The sequence below is a fragment of the Megalops cyprinoides genome, chromosome 2, assembly GCF_013368585.1.
Source record: "Megalops cyprinoides isolate fMegCyp1 chromosome 2, fMegCyp1.pri, whole genome shotgun sequence".
Taxonomy (NCBI): Eukaryota; Metazoa; Chordata; class Actinopteri; order Elopiformes; family Megalopidae; genus Megalops; species Megalops cyprinoides.
The window spans coordinates 64350778-64370000 of record NC_050584.1 but is presented as its reverse complement, the minus strand read 5'-3'; the positions used below and the strand labels follow the sequence as shown (position 1 = coordinate 64370000).

General features: G+C 47.4%; 3 protein-coding genes across 3 annotated transcripts in view; all 3 read right to left on the bottom strand.

Moving 5' to 3' along the window:
- The window catches only part of LOC118772139 (leucine-rich repeat and IQ domain-containing protein 4-like), a 2977-nt gene extending 1102 nt beyond the window's left edge, over positions 1 to 1875 (bottom strand). The window contains exon 1 of the mRNA XM_036520414.1: positions 828 to 1875. Within this exon, the coding sequence (XP_036376307.1) occupies positions 828 to 1875 (1048 nt within the window). The remainder of the gene's footprint in view (positions 1 to 827) is intronic.
- Positions 1876 to 3133: 1258 nt separating this feature from the next.
- Positions 3134 to 8719, bottom strand: lrrc34 (leucine rich repeat containing 34). Its single transcript, XM_036520401.1, has 10 exons — positions 8262 to 8719; positions 7990 to 8102; positions 7438 to 7502; positions 6936 to 7019; positions 6684 to 6812; positions 6415 to 6510; positions 5651 to 5805; positions 5332 to 5487; positions 4787 to 4913; positions 3134 to 3349 (listed from the first exon to the last, which is right to left on the bottom strand). Exons 1-10 carry the CDS (start codon positions 8363 to 8365, stop codon positions 3134 to 3136), a joined length of 1245 nt encoding a protein of 414 aa, XP_036376294.1. The 5' UTR covers positions 8366 to 8719.
- Positions 8720 to 9537: 818 nt separating this feature from the next.
- LOC118773157 (myoneurin-like) lies at positions 9538 to 15394 on the bottom strand. The gene is made up of 8 exons (XM_036521950.1): positions 15344 to 15394; positions 14403 to 14701; positions 13307 to 14187; positions 12638 to 12797; positions 11971 to 12149; positions 11208 to 11291; positions 10879 to 10965; positions 9538 to 10772 (listed from the first exon to the last, which is right to left on the bottom strand). Exons 2-8 carry the CDS (start codon positions 14672 to 14674, stop codon positions 10588 to 10590), a joined length of 1848 nt encoding a protein of 615 aa, XP_036377843.1. The 5' UTR covers positions 14675 to 14701; positions 15344 to 15394; the 3' UTR covers positions 9538 to 10587.
- Positions 15395 to 19223: the final 3829 nt, after the last annotated feature.

Genomic DNA, 19223 nt, shown 5'->3' with positions numbered 1-19223 from the left:
ATCCCCTTCTGACAGCTACAGGTATTTATAAGTAAAAAAGCTTCCAATCATTTTCTGCAGTACAACTATGATGGTGTGTTTTTTTGAAGTATAAGACAATAAAGGAGACAATATACTTATACTCTTAGCAAGAATGTGAGATGAAACTGTAGGAGGTACTCTACCGTTTAAACAGCAGAGAGTATCTGGGATGGTCGTGAGCCGGTTGTTGTGACAATCGAGGATTTCCAGAAGCTGTAAGTTTCCAATAGCCCCGGGAAGACACTCAATGCTGTTGTTCTCTATGTACATCTCTCTGAGATTCTAAACACAAGAACAACATCACAGTGTTTCCACCACTGCTCACAGGGGTCTTTCTACAAGATCTGAAAGATTCTATATTCTTGAAACATACCCTGAGTTGGGCGATGCTCTCATCAACAGATGTCAGCTTGAGTCCCTGGTCTTGGCCAAGATAGAGTCTCTCAAGGGATGGCAGGCCGCACACAGCTTTCGGGAAAGAGGGGAACTGGTTCCCGGTCAATCCAAGACATTTCAGCATGGGTAGCATCTGGATGCCCACAGGAATCTGTAGATGGACAGTTTTTCAAGTTTCAGTGGTGCTGTGAGAAACATTTTAAAATTGGACAAAAAAAACAACAAAAAACCAAGCTACTGTGTTCAAGGCTAAGTAATACATTGCATTACATTACTGTCATTTAGCAGATGGTCTTATCCAGAGTGACTTACATACAGTATGTTACAATTTTTAACATGTTATCCATTAATGCCATTATCCATTAATACATATCTGTAATACCGAATAATCTTAACCTCTCTCAGTTGACTGTCATCCAAAGACAGCTGTTCCAGGTTTTTCAGGTGGATGATCTCAGAGGGAAACTTGGAGAACCTGTTCTGGCTGAGGTCCAGAACCTGCATCCTCTGGAGGTTGCTCAGGTTGGGGTGAAGACCCCTGAGCTGGGTGTTTCTCAGGTACAGCACCTGCAGCGAGGTGAGGAGGCACACCTGAGGGGGGAGGGTCCGTAGCGGGTTGTCGGAGAGATCCAGCTCCACCAGGCTGGTGAGCGCGGAGAAGCAGCGGGGCAGCCCGGTCAAACGGTTCCGGGAGACGTCCAGGACAGCCAGGCGCCCCAGCTTGCGGAGGGACCCCGGCAGGGCCGACACCCTGTTGGAGCCCAAGAAGAGCTTCCTCCAGGTTGGCCCGCAGGCCCCGTCCGGCAGCGCCGCCAGCAGGTTCTGCCCCGCGTCCACGATCTCCAGTCGCGGCAGCCCACCGAGCCCGGTCGGCAAGACCTCCAGCTGGTTTCCCTGTACGTAAATCTCCCGCAGGTGGGACAGGTTGACGATCGCGCCGGGGAGCGTCGTGAGGCTGTTTGCTGAGAGCCCCAGCAGCTCCAGGCTGTGGAGGTTTTTGCAGATCCGGTCCGGAAGGTCCGTCAGGCCCAGCCCGTGGAGCCTCAGCTCCCGAAGGCCGCGGAGTCGCTGGACCACCTCCAGCAGGAGGCGCTGTCCGTCGGCCACCGGGTTGCCGCTCAGGTCCAGGGAGAGCAGCTGCGTCAGCCGCCCCAGCTCCTCGCAAACGTGTTCCAGTCGGTTTCCTTGGAGATAGAGCACCCGGAGATTCCGCAGCAGCCCGATCTTGGAGGGGAGGGTCTCTATGAGGTTCCCCTCCAGGTGCAGCTCCTCCAGGTGCTCCAGCTGCAGCAGGCTTGGCGGGAATGCCACCAGTCCGCGTGCAGAACAGTCCAGGAACAGAACCTTGTTCGTGCCACCTTTGAGCGCGGGGAAGTTCGCCGTCTCTGGCGCGCGCTCTCTGCCGGAGTCAGAGTGCGGCGCTGAGCACGCGGGGTCACAAAATCGGACAGAAAGCATTGTGGGGAAAAAATCAACAAAAATAACAGAGGAAAACAAATCAAATTTCCCTCAAATGCAAGTCGAGATTCTTTCTCGGTGCACATTAATACTGCAGAAATGGTGAAAACCACCGCCAGAGAAAAACAGCAAAGTTTAGATTAGTCCAGTACAGGCTGAGGCAGCTTTGCCAATACATTGCTAATACGAGCAGGAAAAAAATCCGTTTACAACAAATCGGAGAGTTCATTATAAATGTTACTACAAGCATTTGCCAAAAAGCCTACTACCAAAAAAACACTACCTTATGCACCGAAGCTTTCTCAACGCGTCAGGCAAGTTCTTCAACTTGGTATAATTATCTGTAAATTCGGCAACGCTACTGCCGTTTTCTTTTTTAATCGCACTTTCCTTCTTTATCGCCATGCACTTTGAACATGGCAGACTAAACTTACTTTAATCTTTAACGCACCCCCGTCGCTTCGAGTTCTTTTTTTGATGAATGCTTGATTACATAAAGTTGTAAACTTTCACCCACCCCTACACTTCTGATACCTCGCATTACGTGAAGGTAACGCTAGCAGACTAGTACTGTTAGGCAACTTGCCGTCAAAGCTCCTCCCTGTATCCATGGAAGCAGGGCACGCAGTCCGTCTTGGCTGTCAACAACGCGGCTCGTTACTACTTACTGAACTTCACTCCTCCGGGTGAATCTCTCCCGTCTCTCGTGTACCGACTAACGCCAGAATCTCCGAACATTCTCCGCGAAATGCTGGGAATTAAGGATGTTTCCGAGAGTGCGACACATCAATACGCACGCATGTACCGGTCAACACTCCGACTATTTGACTCTACCGTCTTTCCACCTTTGATACCGTTCATAATGTTTTTTTTCTGAATTACACAGGCCATATGTTCACATGCATTTAAGTCGCACAGGCAATATTTGTATGTGCAGTTATGGACCGACCAGATATTTTTGGTACCCCGATTAAACCAACTGTCACCATGCCCTGCCAGAACTTCACAGAAGCAAAATATTTTATACATTAATTTTTAATACAGAATAATTTGGGAAGGATTCCATATTCGAGTTCTACCTTTGGAACAGTTATCCATATTCATATCGTCTTCATTTTGCATGGTGTTAGGGTTACTGTCACCTAAGGACTGAACAATGATTATCATAAAACCACAAATGGAATTTTGAAAAAAAGATGACGTTTATTTGTTAACCAGTGCCTCCCTGATCGGGGAGGCGAGAGTAAAGGGAAAATCTTCAGTAGAGGAGAGGGGTGTCGCTTTCCGGAGTGCCTATCAAAGCCAGCGATGAGTTGCAGGCCATGTCACACTGCTGCCCTCTGCTGGGCGTCCAGTAGTAGTGCCTCCGAAGGCCGTGGGAGACCGCCAGATGCACGCCGCCGTCCACCTCGTAAGGGGACACGTCGGTGTGCTCCTCACGCAAGCGGCCGCTTTTAATGAGGCTGGCGAACGCCTGCAAGAGGGGGTGCGCAACAGGAAGCAACACAGTTAAAGAGAACAATACGTCAGCAGACGGTAGCACTCTCGGGTCTAAGATTTCTAAATTAAATGGCAGATTAATTTAAAAATCCACTAACCAACCACTGCCAGAAGGAGTCAGTTCCTGGCCAAGTCCCTGTTATGGGTCAGGTCTAGGGAGCTCAGCAGAGCCACATTTTCATTCTATGATATATTACGTATTTGCCAGACCAGAGCCCTTATCAGGAAACCCAGGACAACTTACATTTTGCATATTAACTATTTACACACCTGGGTATTTACTGACAGCTGTATTTACTGAATTAAGCCATGCTGAGTACCCTGCTCATGGGGGCAATAGCAGTGTCAATATTTCACCTTGGATTTGAACCTGCAACCTTGAGCTTGACTCATGCTGCAGTGCAGCCTGTCTGTACGATGTCAAGACTAGCCTTTCCTGGCTCAAAATATAATGATGAAAATGGCTGTAAAAGGAAAAACCAGCGTAACCTGACTGTGTGCTGTGGCATCAGGCAGGCCTCCCAATCCGCACCAGCACATGTTCAATCTACCGACTCTGGGGATCTCCTTATGGGCCAGCTTCTTGTGGGCTCCACGGCCACAGGAGCCGCAGCGGTAGTTTGTTAATTTATTTTATTTTAATAATTATTTTTAATTTATTTTTATTTTAATAAAAACTTTATTTTTATTTTAAAATGATGGCATAGCGGCAGTAGCCCAACCCCTGACTTCATGGAGCTGGCGGTGAAAAAGGTGACCCCCAAAATGCCGTTGTGCAAGTCCCAGTAATAGGGAACAGAGTAGAAATGACCTACAGTTGTGGTGGGCCCCAAACAAAGCACTGTATACCGGCGTCCCAGCTAAAACAAACAGTGTTAAACAAATGACCTAAATTGTATAGGCCCCCAGCAAAGGCTGTACTGGTATCCCTATCTAGATTGCTTTACAATTAAACACCAATGTCTTCATCACATTCAAAATTGCCACACAGATTTTCGCTCCCTCCTCCAGTCAGTAGGTCACCTGCATTACGTTACAGCCATTTAGCAGCCGCTCTTATCCAGAGCAACTTACACAGGTTACGGTTTTATCCATTTATACAGCTGGATATTTACTGAGGATATTCTGGGTTAAGTACCTTACCCAAGGGTACAATAGTAGTGCCCCAGCAGGGAATCGAACCAGCAACCTTTTCAGTTACGAGCCCTGCTCCTTACTACTATGCTAAACCGCTGTCCTGGAAGGCTAACCTGGAAGGGAAGCTGCCTGTAGGTGTATGGTTACGCTGCAGCATGTGCCGGATGAAACCTAGAACAAAAAGCGTGCGTGTGCATGAGGGGTGCGTGTGACGTTAGCCCTAACAGCGCCACTGCAGGGTGATTATGCGGAAACACCGATGACGCCGTCTCACCACGCACGCCGGCTCCTCCAGCTTATTGCCCCAGATGTATATGTGGGAGAGGGAGGAGCTGACCTCCATGGCCTTGGCCAGTGACACCAGCCCCAGTGCTCCGATGCTGTTGCTGGGTATGGAGAGCCTGCAGGAGGGAAGCAAAGAGGGTCACCTTCATCATGGCTACAGCACAATCGCTCCCCATCTCACCTGTAACACAGGGTCCTTTCCTCATATTTTGGGATTCTTTTTAAACCCGTTGGTAACTGCCTGTTTCCCAGCTCTAGGTGAAGAACTGTGCAAAGAGGTAGAATTACAAGTAGAAAATTCCACTTCACTGGCGTAACTATCCAGGTGAATATAACTGTTATGAGCCAACACACTCAAACAATGGCTGGGTGGTGTTATAGAATCACAACTTTAAGAGCCCTCTCCTATATGGTCACCTTGCAGAAAGTCTCACCTGTGGGAAATTATTATGTGCTGCTGATCGCCCTTTTACGAAACCGAACCCAGAGTCTATGAAGACCAAAAAAAAAAAAAAGAAAAAGGACGTGACGTACGCTCTCAGGCTGCCGTTGTGCAGGGAGATGGCTTCGGCGAGGTGTGCCGCTCCCTCGTCCTCTATTCGGTTGCAGGACAGGTCCAGTATCTGGATGGCGGAATTCTGCCTCAGCAGCTCCGCGAGACGCCGGGCCCCGTCCCGTGCAATCCTGTTGCTGCAAAGGCGATGAACGCGTTTCAGGACACGTGATTTTACGCCGCTCGCCGCACTTACTGAAGTTTCTCGAAGCGCCTCCGTTCTCTCGGTGAGACACCAGTTATCACGGCACACATGGTGGTTTGGCGATCGTGTCCACTGCACTTTCAGGAGGGATTTACCAGCGAAGGTCCAGGTAGCGGAGGGTGACGTTGGCCCTCAGCGCCTCGCACAGTCTCTCCACGCCCGAGTCCGTCATGCCATGCTTCCCCAGGTGCAGCTCCTGAAGGCCCTCGTTCACCTTCAGCATCTGAGCGAAATGCACTGCTGTCTCCTCCTGGGGAAAAAAGAAATAGGGGGGGGGGGAGTTGCCATGAAATACGAAGGGCAGAACTTAGAGCACTGTTTGTGGATTCACACCCAGACGTGAAAAGTATTTGTACTTCTGATCAAACACCGCCACCAAACACTTCAGTAACAGTGCTAAAATCACTTCACCTCAATCCCCACCCCCTAACACCTGCTACTTGTATCACTTGTGTTACTTGCTGTTTATTTCAGGTGTAGTGTCGCAATGTGTTTTAGATTCTGTGATCTAGTGACTGTGATGTATGGTACTATACTTGGCTTCCCTTGCCTAATCAGTGTGGTAGGGCTTGAAAAGTGAGACACTCACACTCACTGGTCTGAGAGTGTTGTTAGCCTGGTCTGACACTGTTGTTCATTCAACCTGAATGAATACACTTCTGTTCTTTCGTGCTGAATGTTGCTTTAGATAAGAGCATCTGCTAAATCAATGTAACGTAAAAAAAAAAAAATCTAAATGTGTAATGGTAATGCAGACTCCACAAGTGCAAATTCAGTGATATGCAACATTTTCTGACCAATAGAATTACAGTTCCGTATTCTGTCCACCACTAACAATCAGCCGTCTGCTTAGTCCTACCTGATGACTGAAGAGCAGGGGTCGACTGAGGTCAATGGCCCGGATGCAGTTGTTGCTGCTCAGGACTATAGCGTAGCCAATTACACTCTGCGTGACCTGACAGAGAGAGACAACACTTTCACTGGGTACTCGTGCATTAGATGCACAGCATGTCTACCTTACTGGACAAGAACAGAGTGACACTATTCTCCTCATTGCGCGAAAGAACCACTTTCTACCAATGATCTGCGCAGACAGCTCCGAGCTTCCCGCACTCTCTAACGCAGTACCAGATCACAGTCTGAGACATCCAGCTCCTCTAAAGTGGAATTCATCTGCAGCATCGTGGCCAAGTGCATGGTGCCTCTAAAGCCCAGCTTATTCCCCGTCATCCTTAACGTTTTCAACGTCGTGTTCAGCTGTAAAAAGACAGAAAAAAGAGTGTTGTATGCAGCGCAAAAAACGCGTTCAGTAAGTTATGAGAAAGCACTCAGAAGGGGGGCGGGCAGTGTATGACGAGAGAGTGAATGTAATTCACCTACGTGTAGACACTTGGCAATGGCTATGGCTCCGTCAGCTTTTATGTCGTTGGCCATGAGACTCAGAGACCGAAGGGACACGTTCTCCTGTAAAGAACAAACATTCGCCATGTTACGGGGGGGGGCTTGTGGCGAGACGATATGGCAAAAGCCATGAAACACGTCAACATCGGTTAAACTGTGCAAACATACTAAAAACTAACGTGTTACCGCCCGTATTACTCTACAGTCTAAAACTGTCCTGAAAGAACAACATAATTACCAATACCTGGAATCCATTTCATACTGGTACTGACTGGCATGCAAGTATAACCTCGCAAAGCTTCACAGTAAGGCATTCTATGCATGTCAGATACACTGTATTATGCGCTTCTTTTAAATTTAGAGGAAAGATGCATTTATAATTCTGGGGAAGTTTCGGAGCTTTTTGCTGTGCCCAGCCTCTCGAAAATGACGCTTTGCCTCGCGTTGGTTACTATCGCAAACTTAGGTAAGCGTACAGTACCTGGAGGAGGGCGGCGAGGTGCTTGGCTCCGTCGTCTGTGATGTTGTTGTATCTCAAATCCAGGGCTGCAAAAAGGTCGAAATAAACCTAGCTGATATTACACTAACAGCGGGAAAAACAAGGTACCCCAAAAATATTTTTCTAAATTTTGACATTTTTCAGTTTTAATACTGTTAAAAGACCTCTTCATATCCTTACACTTCCACAGCAAATGAAAAAAAGTTATGATATGAAAAAAATATATCGTCTTTTCAATTTAAGTTAAAAAGAACGAAACTACATAAGTAACAACGCTTGCTGAGAATAACTCCACTCCATTCGTTGAATCGGGCAAATTTCGTGTAGAAAATTATTGGTCTACTGGTTTTCCACAAATGCAATCAAATGCACCATGGATTAAGTACACAACATTTCAGCATGCTGTAGAGAACAAGTTAATTAGCTATATAAAAAGCAAACCGCAAGCACGTACGAAGACTCTTGGCTTAATGAAATGTAATGTCTGTTCATTTTTTTCACCCAGATCTCCTGAATTAGGGTGTAGCACGGTACCTTTCACAGACGCGTCATTGCGGAGGGTTCCGGACAGCGCAAGCACGTCGTCATCGGTCAGCTTTTGAACCGGCGGCAGCCTGCTGTCCCCTGTCAGTCTGAGCACGACCTCCCTTGTTCAGAACAGGCGTAACATGTTTTATCTGGTTACATTTGAATTTTCATTTTGTCTCTCTCTTTGCAAGAATTGACTGCCGAGCTACGTAGCTAATGAATATCAAAATTAAGACGTAAAAGCTGGTTATCTTACTGTTCGCAAGCCCCGTCCTTACCCTGTCTGTCCGTCTGCTTCTTCCAGCACTTGCAAAACGTACGGATTGATGGGCAGCTGAAGCTCTGAACAGACGGCGGAGTAGCGCTCTTTCATGGTTCCCATTTCGACGATCAAAAGCAGCAGCAGCAGCCCACGTTAAGTGAAGTCCAGGCAGCAACGAAAGCTATCCAGAGTTAGCCTACTTGCTTCGTTATTTAACTGCAACTTTTCTGACCAACTTCTGCCGAACACTTTTCGTAATGAGAGAACGTGTCGGTTAGATATCGGTTCATATCGTATTCCGCGAAGATTGTTAAATATGTTGTTAGATAGCAGATAGCTAAGCTACCTAACAAAATGAGGAACACCAAACTCCCCGCTTGCCTTGCTACATCCACCTTCCCAAAATAAATGAAATTTGCTGCATTCTACTCCATGAAATCTATCAACTGTTTGAATTCCTATGGCAACCACTCATGCGCACTAGCAGCATCTTGGCACGCCGTGTTAAGGCAGCTGCCCAAGGTAGCCTACTAGTCTGTGTAACAACGCCTTTGACTAAAATAAAGAATGGTTGAGTTAATATCTTGGTTTCACACTGGACCTTATCGTACCGGACCTTTCAAGGTCAAGTTGCGATAGGGTGGGCGATAACCTCCTAGATCTGCACATCTCGTCTGCGAGGCTTCCTGCACGTTTCTTCCTGCGTCTTCGGTTTTCAGTAGTTATGCACGAACCTGTCTCACAAAATTATATATGCAGACAGTCATAACCAGCCATATGAAAATATAATGAATAATACCTCACTGCCTCGAGTGCCACCACACGTGTACGCTACAGGTTTTCTTTGTGCGTTTCATCACGCCAGTTTATGTGGGTCAATGAAATCCGCTGTCCTCTCGTTAACCAAATATAAACATTTCACTGTATGGTACTATGCACTTCTAGTTAAAAAGATGTGTTTTATTTCACTGATGCTTTGGTAGTCGTCAGTACACGACAGGCCTTCATAAAACAGAAGTTAACGAAAGAACGCATAGACATACATCAGTCTAATTACCACAAAAGCGAAATGACAGGGTTTTGTAGACGTACACAAAGACCTGCGCTGGCTTTTCGCTACCAGCTGCAAGGTTCCGTTCATTCACCCTCCAAGAAACGGGACGTCGAATTATAATCGTTGCTGGACGTTGTTGGAGTGTGAATGACCTGTGCAACTAGCGGTACAGTTTGTTAGGAACAACATGGTTATCCACCTTCGAAGGGGTTTAACAACATTGATGTCTGGTGCCCACACGTGCAGAAGACTTCCAGTAGTCATTTTATTTTAATGCCAAAATATAAAGTGGAATTATTTGTTTGGGTCAAACTTGTGAGATGCTATGACTGACTTACAGAGAACCCTTCAGAACAGAAGAAAAACCCCTCCGTAAAAAAAATTAAAATAAAATAAAAATACACAAGGGTTTTGATTATGTATTTTAAACAAGCAGAACGCTGCCATGGGGATGAATTTCATTCCTGAACATATAACACCACCCATAGAATGTGCAACAGTCACAACACTAAGCAGTTCAGCTCCACTAACATTTCCGAGTGGTCTGAATGTGCATTTTTCACACCTTCACACCACTGGGGATTCTTGAGAAGGTGGAAAACTAAGGGGCATTTTTAGAAAAGAGGAAAAAAAGTATTTGTATTTTACTGATCCTGAGAAGTTAGTTAATAATAATAACATTCGAGTTCTGTTGCATTTCCGAAGCACACAAAAGTCACGCAGTGTCAGTGTCCAACAGACTTCATTTGAAACTGAGGTGAGCTCCATTCTGTCCATCACCTTATCCGTTTACTTACCAGATGCCCACAGAGTTAATGTCACTTCACTCCGCTACAAATGATACATTCTGTAAGCTATGTAGAAAGGTGGGTATTTACTGCAACAGAACGCCTCTCTCCCCTTCAACATCTCACCTGAGCATCAATTCCACAATATTGACAGTAGTCCAGGTTCCAGCCCACTATTCCACACTAAAGTCCCCGTGCAGAGTGATATTAACAAGCATGAGGCACCCGTTCCCCTTCCTCCTAGCCCTTTCTCTCTACCCAGAGGGTGCAGCTCTCAACAAATACAGTGGAATAATATATTTTTTTTCAGGTACCTGCACAAAGCGAACAGTCAGAATGCTAAGCAGTTCACCTCTGCAGACACTGCAGGGACTGGGGCAAAGTATTATAACCTGTCCGGCTCCTACGGGCATCTAAGACGGGATGCTCTGTACAGCGTTCCACGGAGAGCTGGGGCGGGGCGCCGAGAGGAACAAGGAGCAGCGCGGTGGACGGGGGTCTCAGTTGATTGGCTGGAGGAGGGCGATCTGCACCTCCGATTGGCTGGCGGCTGCAGCGGCGGCGGCGGCTCTCGTCAGCAGCTCCGCCGTGCCGGGTCCCGGGGGCAGGCGGGAGATGAGCGTCTGGTGGTCGATGGGGATGTTCATAGGGAAGGAGACGTGCACGGGGTCCTGGCGGAGCTCCTCTGCTCACGCGGGGCGCGGAGAAACAGACAAAATGCAGGCGTTAGGGCGGGAGCGACCAGGAGCGACCAGGAGGACAGGGGCATAGGGCGAAATCCGGGGGCTTACCTTTGTGTACTTTGACTTTGTGCTTCCTCAGGTACTTCGCGTCCGTGTAGCTGTTCCCACAGAACTCGCACTCAAAACGCTTCCCACCTGGGAGAGCGAAAAAATACGGGGATGACGTCTGGGTATGTGTGCTTTCAGGCACTGCCTGTTGCTTATTTTCCTGACTTTGACTTTGCACTAAGTCACAAACAGCTGAAGAACATTGAGCTGTGATGGCAATTTTAACATAGGCCATGAATCAGGCAACAGTGGCAATGAAATGATTTTTTGACCACCTGGCTAAACATGTGGACAACAGTGGTGGCACAGATGAAGACACAGCCCCTCACCTGTGTGACACAGCAGGTGTTTGTTGAGGTCTTCTAAGGACAAGAAACCTTTCCCGCATATCAGACACATGTGAGGGGAATCTCCTGTTCAGGACCAAAGACATGACGGTCAGCCCCGCCCCTCCATTACTGCTTCTGTTTAAAACTTGAAGCAACGAAGATGAAATATAACAAAAAGCAGCCGGAAAAAGATGAATTCTCTGCCGACTAAGTGCTGCCGGAGAATAAACAAGTGCTTAAGAGTGTCTGCAAGGCTGCAGTGAATACGTTTACATTACACATGCTTAGCCAACATTCTTATCCAGAGGTACTCCCAGATATCCAATGTTATGTATTTAGCAGAGTAGCATAGTGGTTAAGGAGCAGGATTTGTAATGGAAAGGTTGCCAGTTCAATCCCAGATGGGTCACTGCTGCTGTACCCTTGCGCAAGGTACTTAACCCACAATTGCCTCAGTAAATATCCAGCTATATAAATGGACAACATGTGAAAACCTTGTAAACTATGTTAAGTTCCTCTGGATAGAAATGACTGCTAACTGACAGCAATGCAAAGTAATTTGGAGCGTCTGCTAAATGACAATAACGTAGTGTCATGTAATCTGTTTATACAGCTGGATATTGATGGAGGCAGCTAGGGCTAAGCAGCTTGTCTGAGGGTATAACAACAGCGGCCCACCTGGGAATCTTTGGGATCACGAGTTCCCACTCCCACCCACCATGCCGCCGTGTGCCCGTGCGGTACGGAGAACGAACAGGGTCACCTGCGTGCTTCCTGGAGTGGGTGATGAGGGAGCTGGAGACGGCGAAGGCCTTGCCGCAGGTGTCGCACACGTAGGGCTTCTCGCCCGTGTGCCTCCGCATGTGGTAGGTCAGGGTGCTGGCCTGGGCGAAGTGCTTCCCGCAGCGGTCACACTCGTACGGCTTCTCTCCGCTGTGCTTCCTGCCAGCAGGGGGCAGCAGAAACACAATGGGACAATGCTTTAGAACAACTGCCTGCGGATTTCCTGGTCTTAACAGCACCGATTCTGCCTCAGAATAACCCCTTTGAAGTGTGAATTAATAATGTATAATAATTTATAGTAATGATTAATAACAGTAATACATGTTCATTATTAATAATAATTAATGATGAATAACAATTTAGATGCAAATTAAAATTGCACGATTTCATCAGCCTTCAATGGCACAAAAGCTGGGAGAAGTCTGACAATACAACTCATCGCAAACAGCGTCTGAAGATACTTTATTTAAAGTGTAGCAGTAGTTTAAATACTGCATGTTCAATACTTAATTGTTGATACATTTATGTTTACACTCACAAGGGTTCACGAGTACCATTTTGGTCTGACTCATCTGGGGATTACCCATAACACCTTCTGGCGTCGGGGTGGATCCTCTACCCACAATGCCCCAGGACGAAGCGCTCACCTGTTGTGTATCTTGAAATTGCTGGACGTGGCGAACTGCAGACCGCAGACTTCACACTTGTAGGGCTTTTCTTCCCCGTGGTGCATGCGGCAGTGGAAGACGAGCTGACACTTCTGGGCAAAGCCCTTGTCACACAGATTACACTGGTAGGGCTTCTCTCCTGTGTGCAACGGACAAGGTGCAACGCTGACGGCCATTAAAAACAAAAAAGGAGTAATAAAGGAATTTCCATGCTGAATTTTGTGGGTGGGCCAAAGCAGCTGTGCAGGCCAGGAGGGAAGGGCGTAAAAACAAAAATGTGAAATGGAAGTTATCTGAGCCAATAAATATCACCCACCAAAGAGCAAGGAACACGGCAGAATTCACCCCAGCAAGAATGCGTCTAAACTGTTGACCTCACTAGGTAACTAATGACTGATGAAACAACAGACAGAAGCAGAATCCTTCCCAATCAGCCCAGAGAACTGAAGGGATTCAAGAATATACCCAAACACAAAAAACACACACACAAACACAAACAGACACTCACTCACACACACACACACACACACACACACACAATTCTGAGGACCTCGTCTGCTAGGTCACGGGCATCAGCTCAGAGCTGCTGCTGCACAGATCCACAGATCCTTACACCATACGGACGCGGCAATGCGGCCGGCGGCTCACCCGTGTGGATGCGCAGGTGGGTCTTCAGCTGGTTGCCCTGCCGGAAGGCGCGGCCGCACAGGTGGCACTCGTAGGGCTTCACCCCCTTGTGTATGCGCATGTGCCTGCGCAGGCTGCTGGACTCGGAGAAGGTCCGGCCACAGGTGTCGCACTCCGGCTTCAGCTTCAGCTTCAGCTCCCCGTCCAGATGCCCCCTGCGGCCCCTCCGCGCGGCGGTGGCGGCCGGGGCGCGTTTGCAGTTCTCCTTCAGCCGGCTGCCCTTCCTCGCAGCCCTCCTCTTCAGGGGAGCCTTCCGAGAGGGTGGCTTGTGCTCCGCTGGGTCTCCCCCCTCCATCTCCTCCTCCTCCTCTTCCTCGCCCCCCGTCGCTGGCGCAGCCCCCTCCTCCCGCCCCTCCGCCTGGCCCGGGGGGGCGTTGTTGGCGTCGGCGAAGGTCCGGGCGGTCCGTGGGATCTGCTGTCGGGTCAGCCTGCGCAGAGACACAGTGCACAGTGCCTGGGGGGGGCTGGCGTCAAACATGACCTTGGGCTTCCTCCCCCTCTTCGACGTCCTGGGCTTGGGCGCTGACGCCACCGCCTCCTCTTCCCGCGTCGGGGGCTCCGGGCACCCCCGCTCGCCCTCCGTCTCCCCCTCTGTTTCGGGCCGATGGTGGACTGACACTTCCTCTGGTTCGGGCGGATCGCTGGCCTCCTCAGGTTCAGCCGGGTGGCAGGCGTCCCGGCCGGGGGTGTCCGGCTCACACTCCGCCCCCTGCTGGCAGTCGTTGGTCTCCTCCACCCTGACGCAGAAGGGCTTCACGTCTTCCTGAAGAAGGACGCACTGCGAGACGATGTCCTCCATCTTGAGGAAAGTGGCAGCCTTGGTTATGTCATCCACGTTGTTGCTGCAGGCCAGACGCCAGAAACAGAACGCGATCAAACAGTAGCACCAAAAAGTGGCCTTTTTTACTTAACCCAGAACTGCCTCTGTAAATATCCAGCTGTATAAATGGATGAAATTGCAACCTATGTCAGCCGCTCTGGATCAAAGTGTCTGCTAAATGACAACAGTGCAATGTAAATAAAATGAGACGCGGTGGGTTAATTAGCGCATGATCACCTGTCGATGGTTAGGTCCCCCGTGTAAACGTAATCCAGCAGCTTCTGAAACACTTCCTCGCTCACGTATTCCGGATCCAGGGACGTGGTGGGATCACCTACCCCTGCGGCCTGATACTGGGAGCTGAAGTATTCACTGAACGCCGCCAAAACGTTGCGGTGGGCGCGGAAGCGGGACCCCCCGACGGCGACGGTGCAGTCGCAGAAACGGCCGCTCTGCTGCTGCTGCTTCAGGCGGAACAGAAGCCGCTCGCCGTGGTGAAGAGGCGGCATGCTGGAGACGACGGCGATACCTTACACCTGCGGAGATAACACCGATTTGACAACTTCGTCCAAAAAGTTCATATGAACCTGGAGGACCCAAATGGATTTAACAGAATTCTGTGGATCGCATAACCACATGTTCATAACACTAGTATAGCTGGCTGACAGCTTTCAACTTTCTGACTGATAGGACAGCTGTGCTGATACTGGCTGCAAGCTGGCTAGCGAATAACCTGAAGCCATTTAACTTTTGCTACTGCCATTCATTCGATTTAAAAATTAGGAAAACATCTAAAAGCTATGCAGCGTCACTTCGTTTCAGCTTCCAGTTGTTTAACAAGCCACATAGAATATTTCAATAGCATTATGTAGCCATGACCATTCGATAGCTAAACACCGCTTTTAACCTAAGGTGTAAACTGGATCCATGTTCTTGTCAAACTAAGTAATCTTCCCTCCTGCAAGCACAACAAAGAGCTCTTATTTCGAAAGGAGACGTTGTTCGCTGCTGGAATAACAAGTTACAAATCCTATAGTCCGCCCACACAACAATAATCACACCCACACAATAATCTCATAACCCGTTTGTGCTAAAGAAGTCTAGCTACAGTAACTTACATTATAAATCGGTAAGTGTAACACTCAAAATTGTAAAAACATTTTGCAAACACAGGGTACCTTTATTTCTCGCACTAGTGTTCGGCCATTTTCTGATGGCGTCACGAAGGGGTACGTAGGGGTTACGCGGTGACGCTCCGTAATGTCATTTCCGGCAAGGGTAACCAACCACTGTTTGCTTTAACTGTATTGCTTGTAATGAGGAACGACGGCACTTTGAACCGATTCTTTCTCTGTTGTGTTTTCCACCTTCCAGGCTACTAAACCATAAAACAAAATTATATCAAAAAATGTAATCTAATAGTTTAACGTACTCGTTAGCTTTACCGGCTAGTCTGTATCTTGCCTGGCCAAGCTTTGAAACCTGGTCAAGCAGTGCTTCTAATTATTGTTGACTCCGTACATTTTTTTTCTCGAGTTGTATTCTACTTCACTTGTAAGTCGCTTTGGATAAAAGCGTGTCAAATGAATAAATGTAAATGTAAAGGTACTTTGGACCTGCTGTGTCCAAAGTCCACAAAACCACAGCCAGCAAAGTCATGAAGACCACACCCGATTACATCTTTACAGGTGCATTGCATTGTTTGTACCAAATGCCAGGTTCATTTGAGCTAAACTGTAGTAATTGTCTCACAAATATTTAAAGAGGGAAGAACATCAATTGGTATTTGGTTGAATCTCATGTTTTATTAAATCAGCAACATAAAACAGGCATGAAAAAAACTGTTAAAAGTGGACATAAGCCAAACTGGGTATTGAGTTTTTTTTTTTTTAATGAATTACTTAAGGAAAATATTGCAGGTCAACTAAATTAAGTTTCTGAATAAACTTTGCATATTAAAGAACTAAATAACTAAATGCTGTGTGCTGTGCTGTGTGTGTGTTCCTGTGTGAGAAGTCTGTATGTGCGTGTATACTTGTGTTCATGCACGCATGCACAAGGAAGTTCAGGGGAGATTTGTGTGTGTGTAAAAGTGTATTCTGTGATCATTTTTTTCACTTTACACCATGTTTATTTGTATTGCGTGTAACTGTAAACACTAAAATGGCTGTGTGAGTGTGTACGTGTGTTTGTGTGCGAGTATGAGAGTGTGTGTGTCGGTGTGTGAGACTGTCACACAGCATTAATATTTCATACTGTCAATACTGACAGTCTCGCAGCACACAGTGAGAAAGTCAGTACTGACAGTCAGACCGGTCGGAGACTGTGTGCTGTGAGACAGTCAGTACTGACAGTCAGACGGGTGGGATACTGTGTGCTGTGAGACAGTCAGTACTGAGTCAGACCAGTGGGATACTGTGTGCTGTGGGACAGTCAGTACAGACAGTCAGACGGGTGGGATACTGTGTGCTGTGAGACAGTCAGTACTGACAGTCAGACGGGTGGGATGCTGTGTACTGTGAGACAGTCAGTACGGACAGTCAGACGGGTGGGATGCTGTGTGCTGTGAGACAGTCAGTACGGACAGTCAGACGGGTGGGATACTGTGTGCTATGAGACAGTCAGTACTGACAGTCAGACAGGTGGGATACTGTGTGCTGTGAGACAGTCAGTATGGACAGTCAGACGGGTGGGATACTGTGTACTGTGAGACAGTCAGTACTGAGTCAGACGGGTGGGATACTGTGTGCTGTGAGACAGTCAGTATGGACAGTCAGACGGGTGGGATACTGTGTACTGTGAGACAGTCAGTACTGAGTCAGACGGGTGGGATACTGTGTGCTGTAAGACAGTCAGTACGGACAGTCAGACGGGTGGGATACTGTGTGCTGTGAGACAGTCAGTACGGACAGTCAGACGGGTGGGATACTGTGTGCTGTGAGACAGTCAGTATGGACAGTCAGACGAGTGGGATACTGTGTGCTGTGAGACAGTCAGTACTGAGTCAGACAGGTGGGAGCCCGATGTGATGGACAGAGCAGTAGGGCTGGATCAGGCGATGGGCAGCGTTCCACAGGATCTCCCCACAGCTCAGGCCTGGGTTTTCGTAGTAGATGGGCACAATGGCGCTGACCAGGCCCAGGGGCAGCAGCAGGCGAAAGCTGAGCACCCTCAAAGCGCGTGCACCCCTCCTCAGCCTTGTGCACTTCCTGTCCAAACGAAGGAGGGAAACAAGCCGCTACAGGAAAACTCAATCTCCCAGCACAGCAACGGACTGTGGGATGGAAGCCATTTCAGAGGAACAGTTCAAGGAGAACTACAGTAAAAAAGGAACGTCTGAAATGCTTTATGCTATTTATTGATGTGTTTGGCAGGTGCTCTTATCCACAATGACTTATAGGGCTGTCATGGCAACACATTAATATTGCATACGTATAGAACGGCCAGTAACGCAGTGATAGCACATCAGTATAAATAACAGTGCTAAAATAAGCACACAACGTTTGTTCTTTTAGAGTACTCACAGTGACTCATTTAAAAGCAACATTAACTTGCATCGTACTAACATAATCATAGTGTGTAAGAATAACCAGGGTTACATTTCACTCAGGGTTCGGGGTCGTGGCATATGCCGCCAGAAGACAGAGTGATTCTGCATTTCTGACAATTTGGTGACAAATTCGTCGTATAGAGTTAAAATGTAACTGGAAATGCCCCCCTAATCCTTTCAACCAAGGATGAATCTAAGAAGCCTGCTTTGGACAATGAAATCGTCACCCGTGCAGAAATCCCACATTCCGACACTGACTTGGTTTGTTTGCAAGTCCAGGGGTTACTGAAGAAAGCTAGTTTTTTGCTTTGCTCTGTTTTGTGTTGCTGCTAGCGCTACAAGCATGTGTCAGCGACTGGAGGAGGGTCAGGTTTCAGGTTTGCAGGACAAGGTTTAGAACTCAGTTAATGTTTGACCCTAGTCCTCCTTTAAGTACAACACCATTGCTTAATCTGTACACTGCCTGCAATGCCAGACATAAAGATTAAAATGAATGAGTACATTTAGAGGTAAGGAAAATCATCTATGATCATCAATGAACACAGTATTCAAAAGGTAATTATCAACAAAAAAAAAACCAAACCTAATTGATTCCTTTTTGCCATAGATTATTAGATGCAGATATTTCTTTAATGAAACAAAAAACAAAATTTATTGTTATTTTTTTCCCCAATTGGCCCTGGGTTCTCTGATTTTTCTGGATTTTCAGTGCTCCATGTTCAGTGCTTTGTGACAAACCCCATAGTAGAAGTGGACTATTACACATGAAATTTGATTGATTGATTGATTGATTGATGAAACTAAATACATAGTAAGCAATATGACTTTACCTTTGTCTGGGAACACTAGGATCATTGGCTGTTTCTACCCTCTCCTTCCCCTCCTCACCGGGCTCCTACAGAGAAAATTACAGTTATTTTGACAACAACAACCTCTTACTATTTCAGACACTTATTCAGGCCAACCACAATTGTCTGCAGTACTGTAAACTGCCACAGGGTGGACTCAACTGTAATTTCATCAAAAAGAGCAGGAGAATTGTACTGTTAGTGGCGCAATGGATAACACGTCCGAATGCAGATCAGAAGATTGTAGGTTTGACTCCAGGCTTGTTTGACCATTTTAACATGGAGGGCAGCATAGCGTAGCGGAAAGGAGTAGCACTCATTACCAAAAGGTTGCCAGTTCGATTCCCTGATGGAACACTGCTGTTGTAGTCTTGGGCAAGGTACTTAACCCAGAATTTCCTCCGTAAATATCCAGCTGTATAAATGGGTAACATAAAAAAAACTAACAGATGCAAGTCACTCTGGATAAGAATGTCTGCTAAATGCCAATAATGTTAATGTTACTCTGTCCAGTGTTTTGTGAATTGTAAAAAATAACAGCTTGGATGACTGAGGCAGTGTGGAACATTCCAAGCCTTTAATCGCCTAATTGAACGATCTGGATGCCCGAATGGATGATTTTCTCCACTGCCATTTCCCAAATGGAGCAAAGAGGTAACC

What these genes read in the sequence shown, in the direction of transcription:
- LOC118773157 (XM_036521950.1), bottom strand. Translation starts at nt 14,674, where the DNA reads ATGCCGCCTCTTCACCACGGCGAGCGGCTTCTGTTCCGCCTGAAGCAG. An exon ending in CCACTCCAGGAAGCACGCAG is followed by an intron (nt 11,292 to 11,970) that starts GTGACCCTGTTC and finishes GGTCCTGAACAG; the next exon opens with GAGATTCCCCTCACATGTGT. An exon ending in ACACCTGCTGTGTCACACAG is followed by an intron (nt 10,966 to 11,207) that starts GTGAGGGGCTGT and finishes TCGCTCTCCCAG; the next exon opens with GTGGGAAGCGTTTTGAGTGC.
- lrrc34 (XM_036520401.1), bottom strand. Translation starts at nt 8,365, where the DNA reads ATGGGAACCATGAAAGAGCGCTACTCCGCCGTCTGTTCAGAGCTTCAG. An exon ending in CCATTGCCAAGTGTCTACAC is followed by an intron (nt 6,813 to 6,935) that starts GTAGGTGAATTA and finishes GTCTTTTTACAG; the next exon opens with CTGAACACGACGTTGAAAAC. An exon ending in CACAACGGCAGCCTGAGAGC is followed by an intron (nt 4,914 to 5,331) that starts GTACGTCACGTC and finishes TCCCTCCTGCAG; the next exon opens with GCTCTCCATACCCAGCAACA.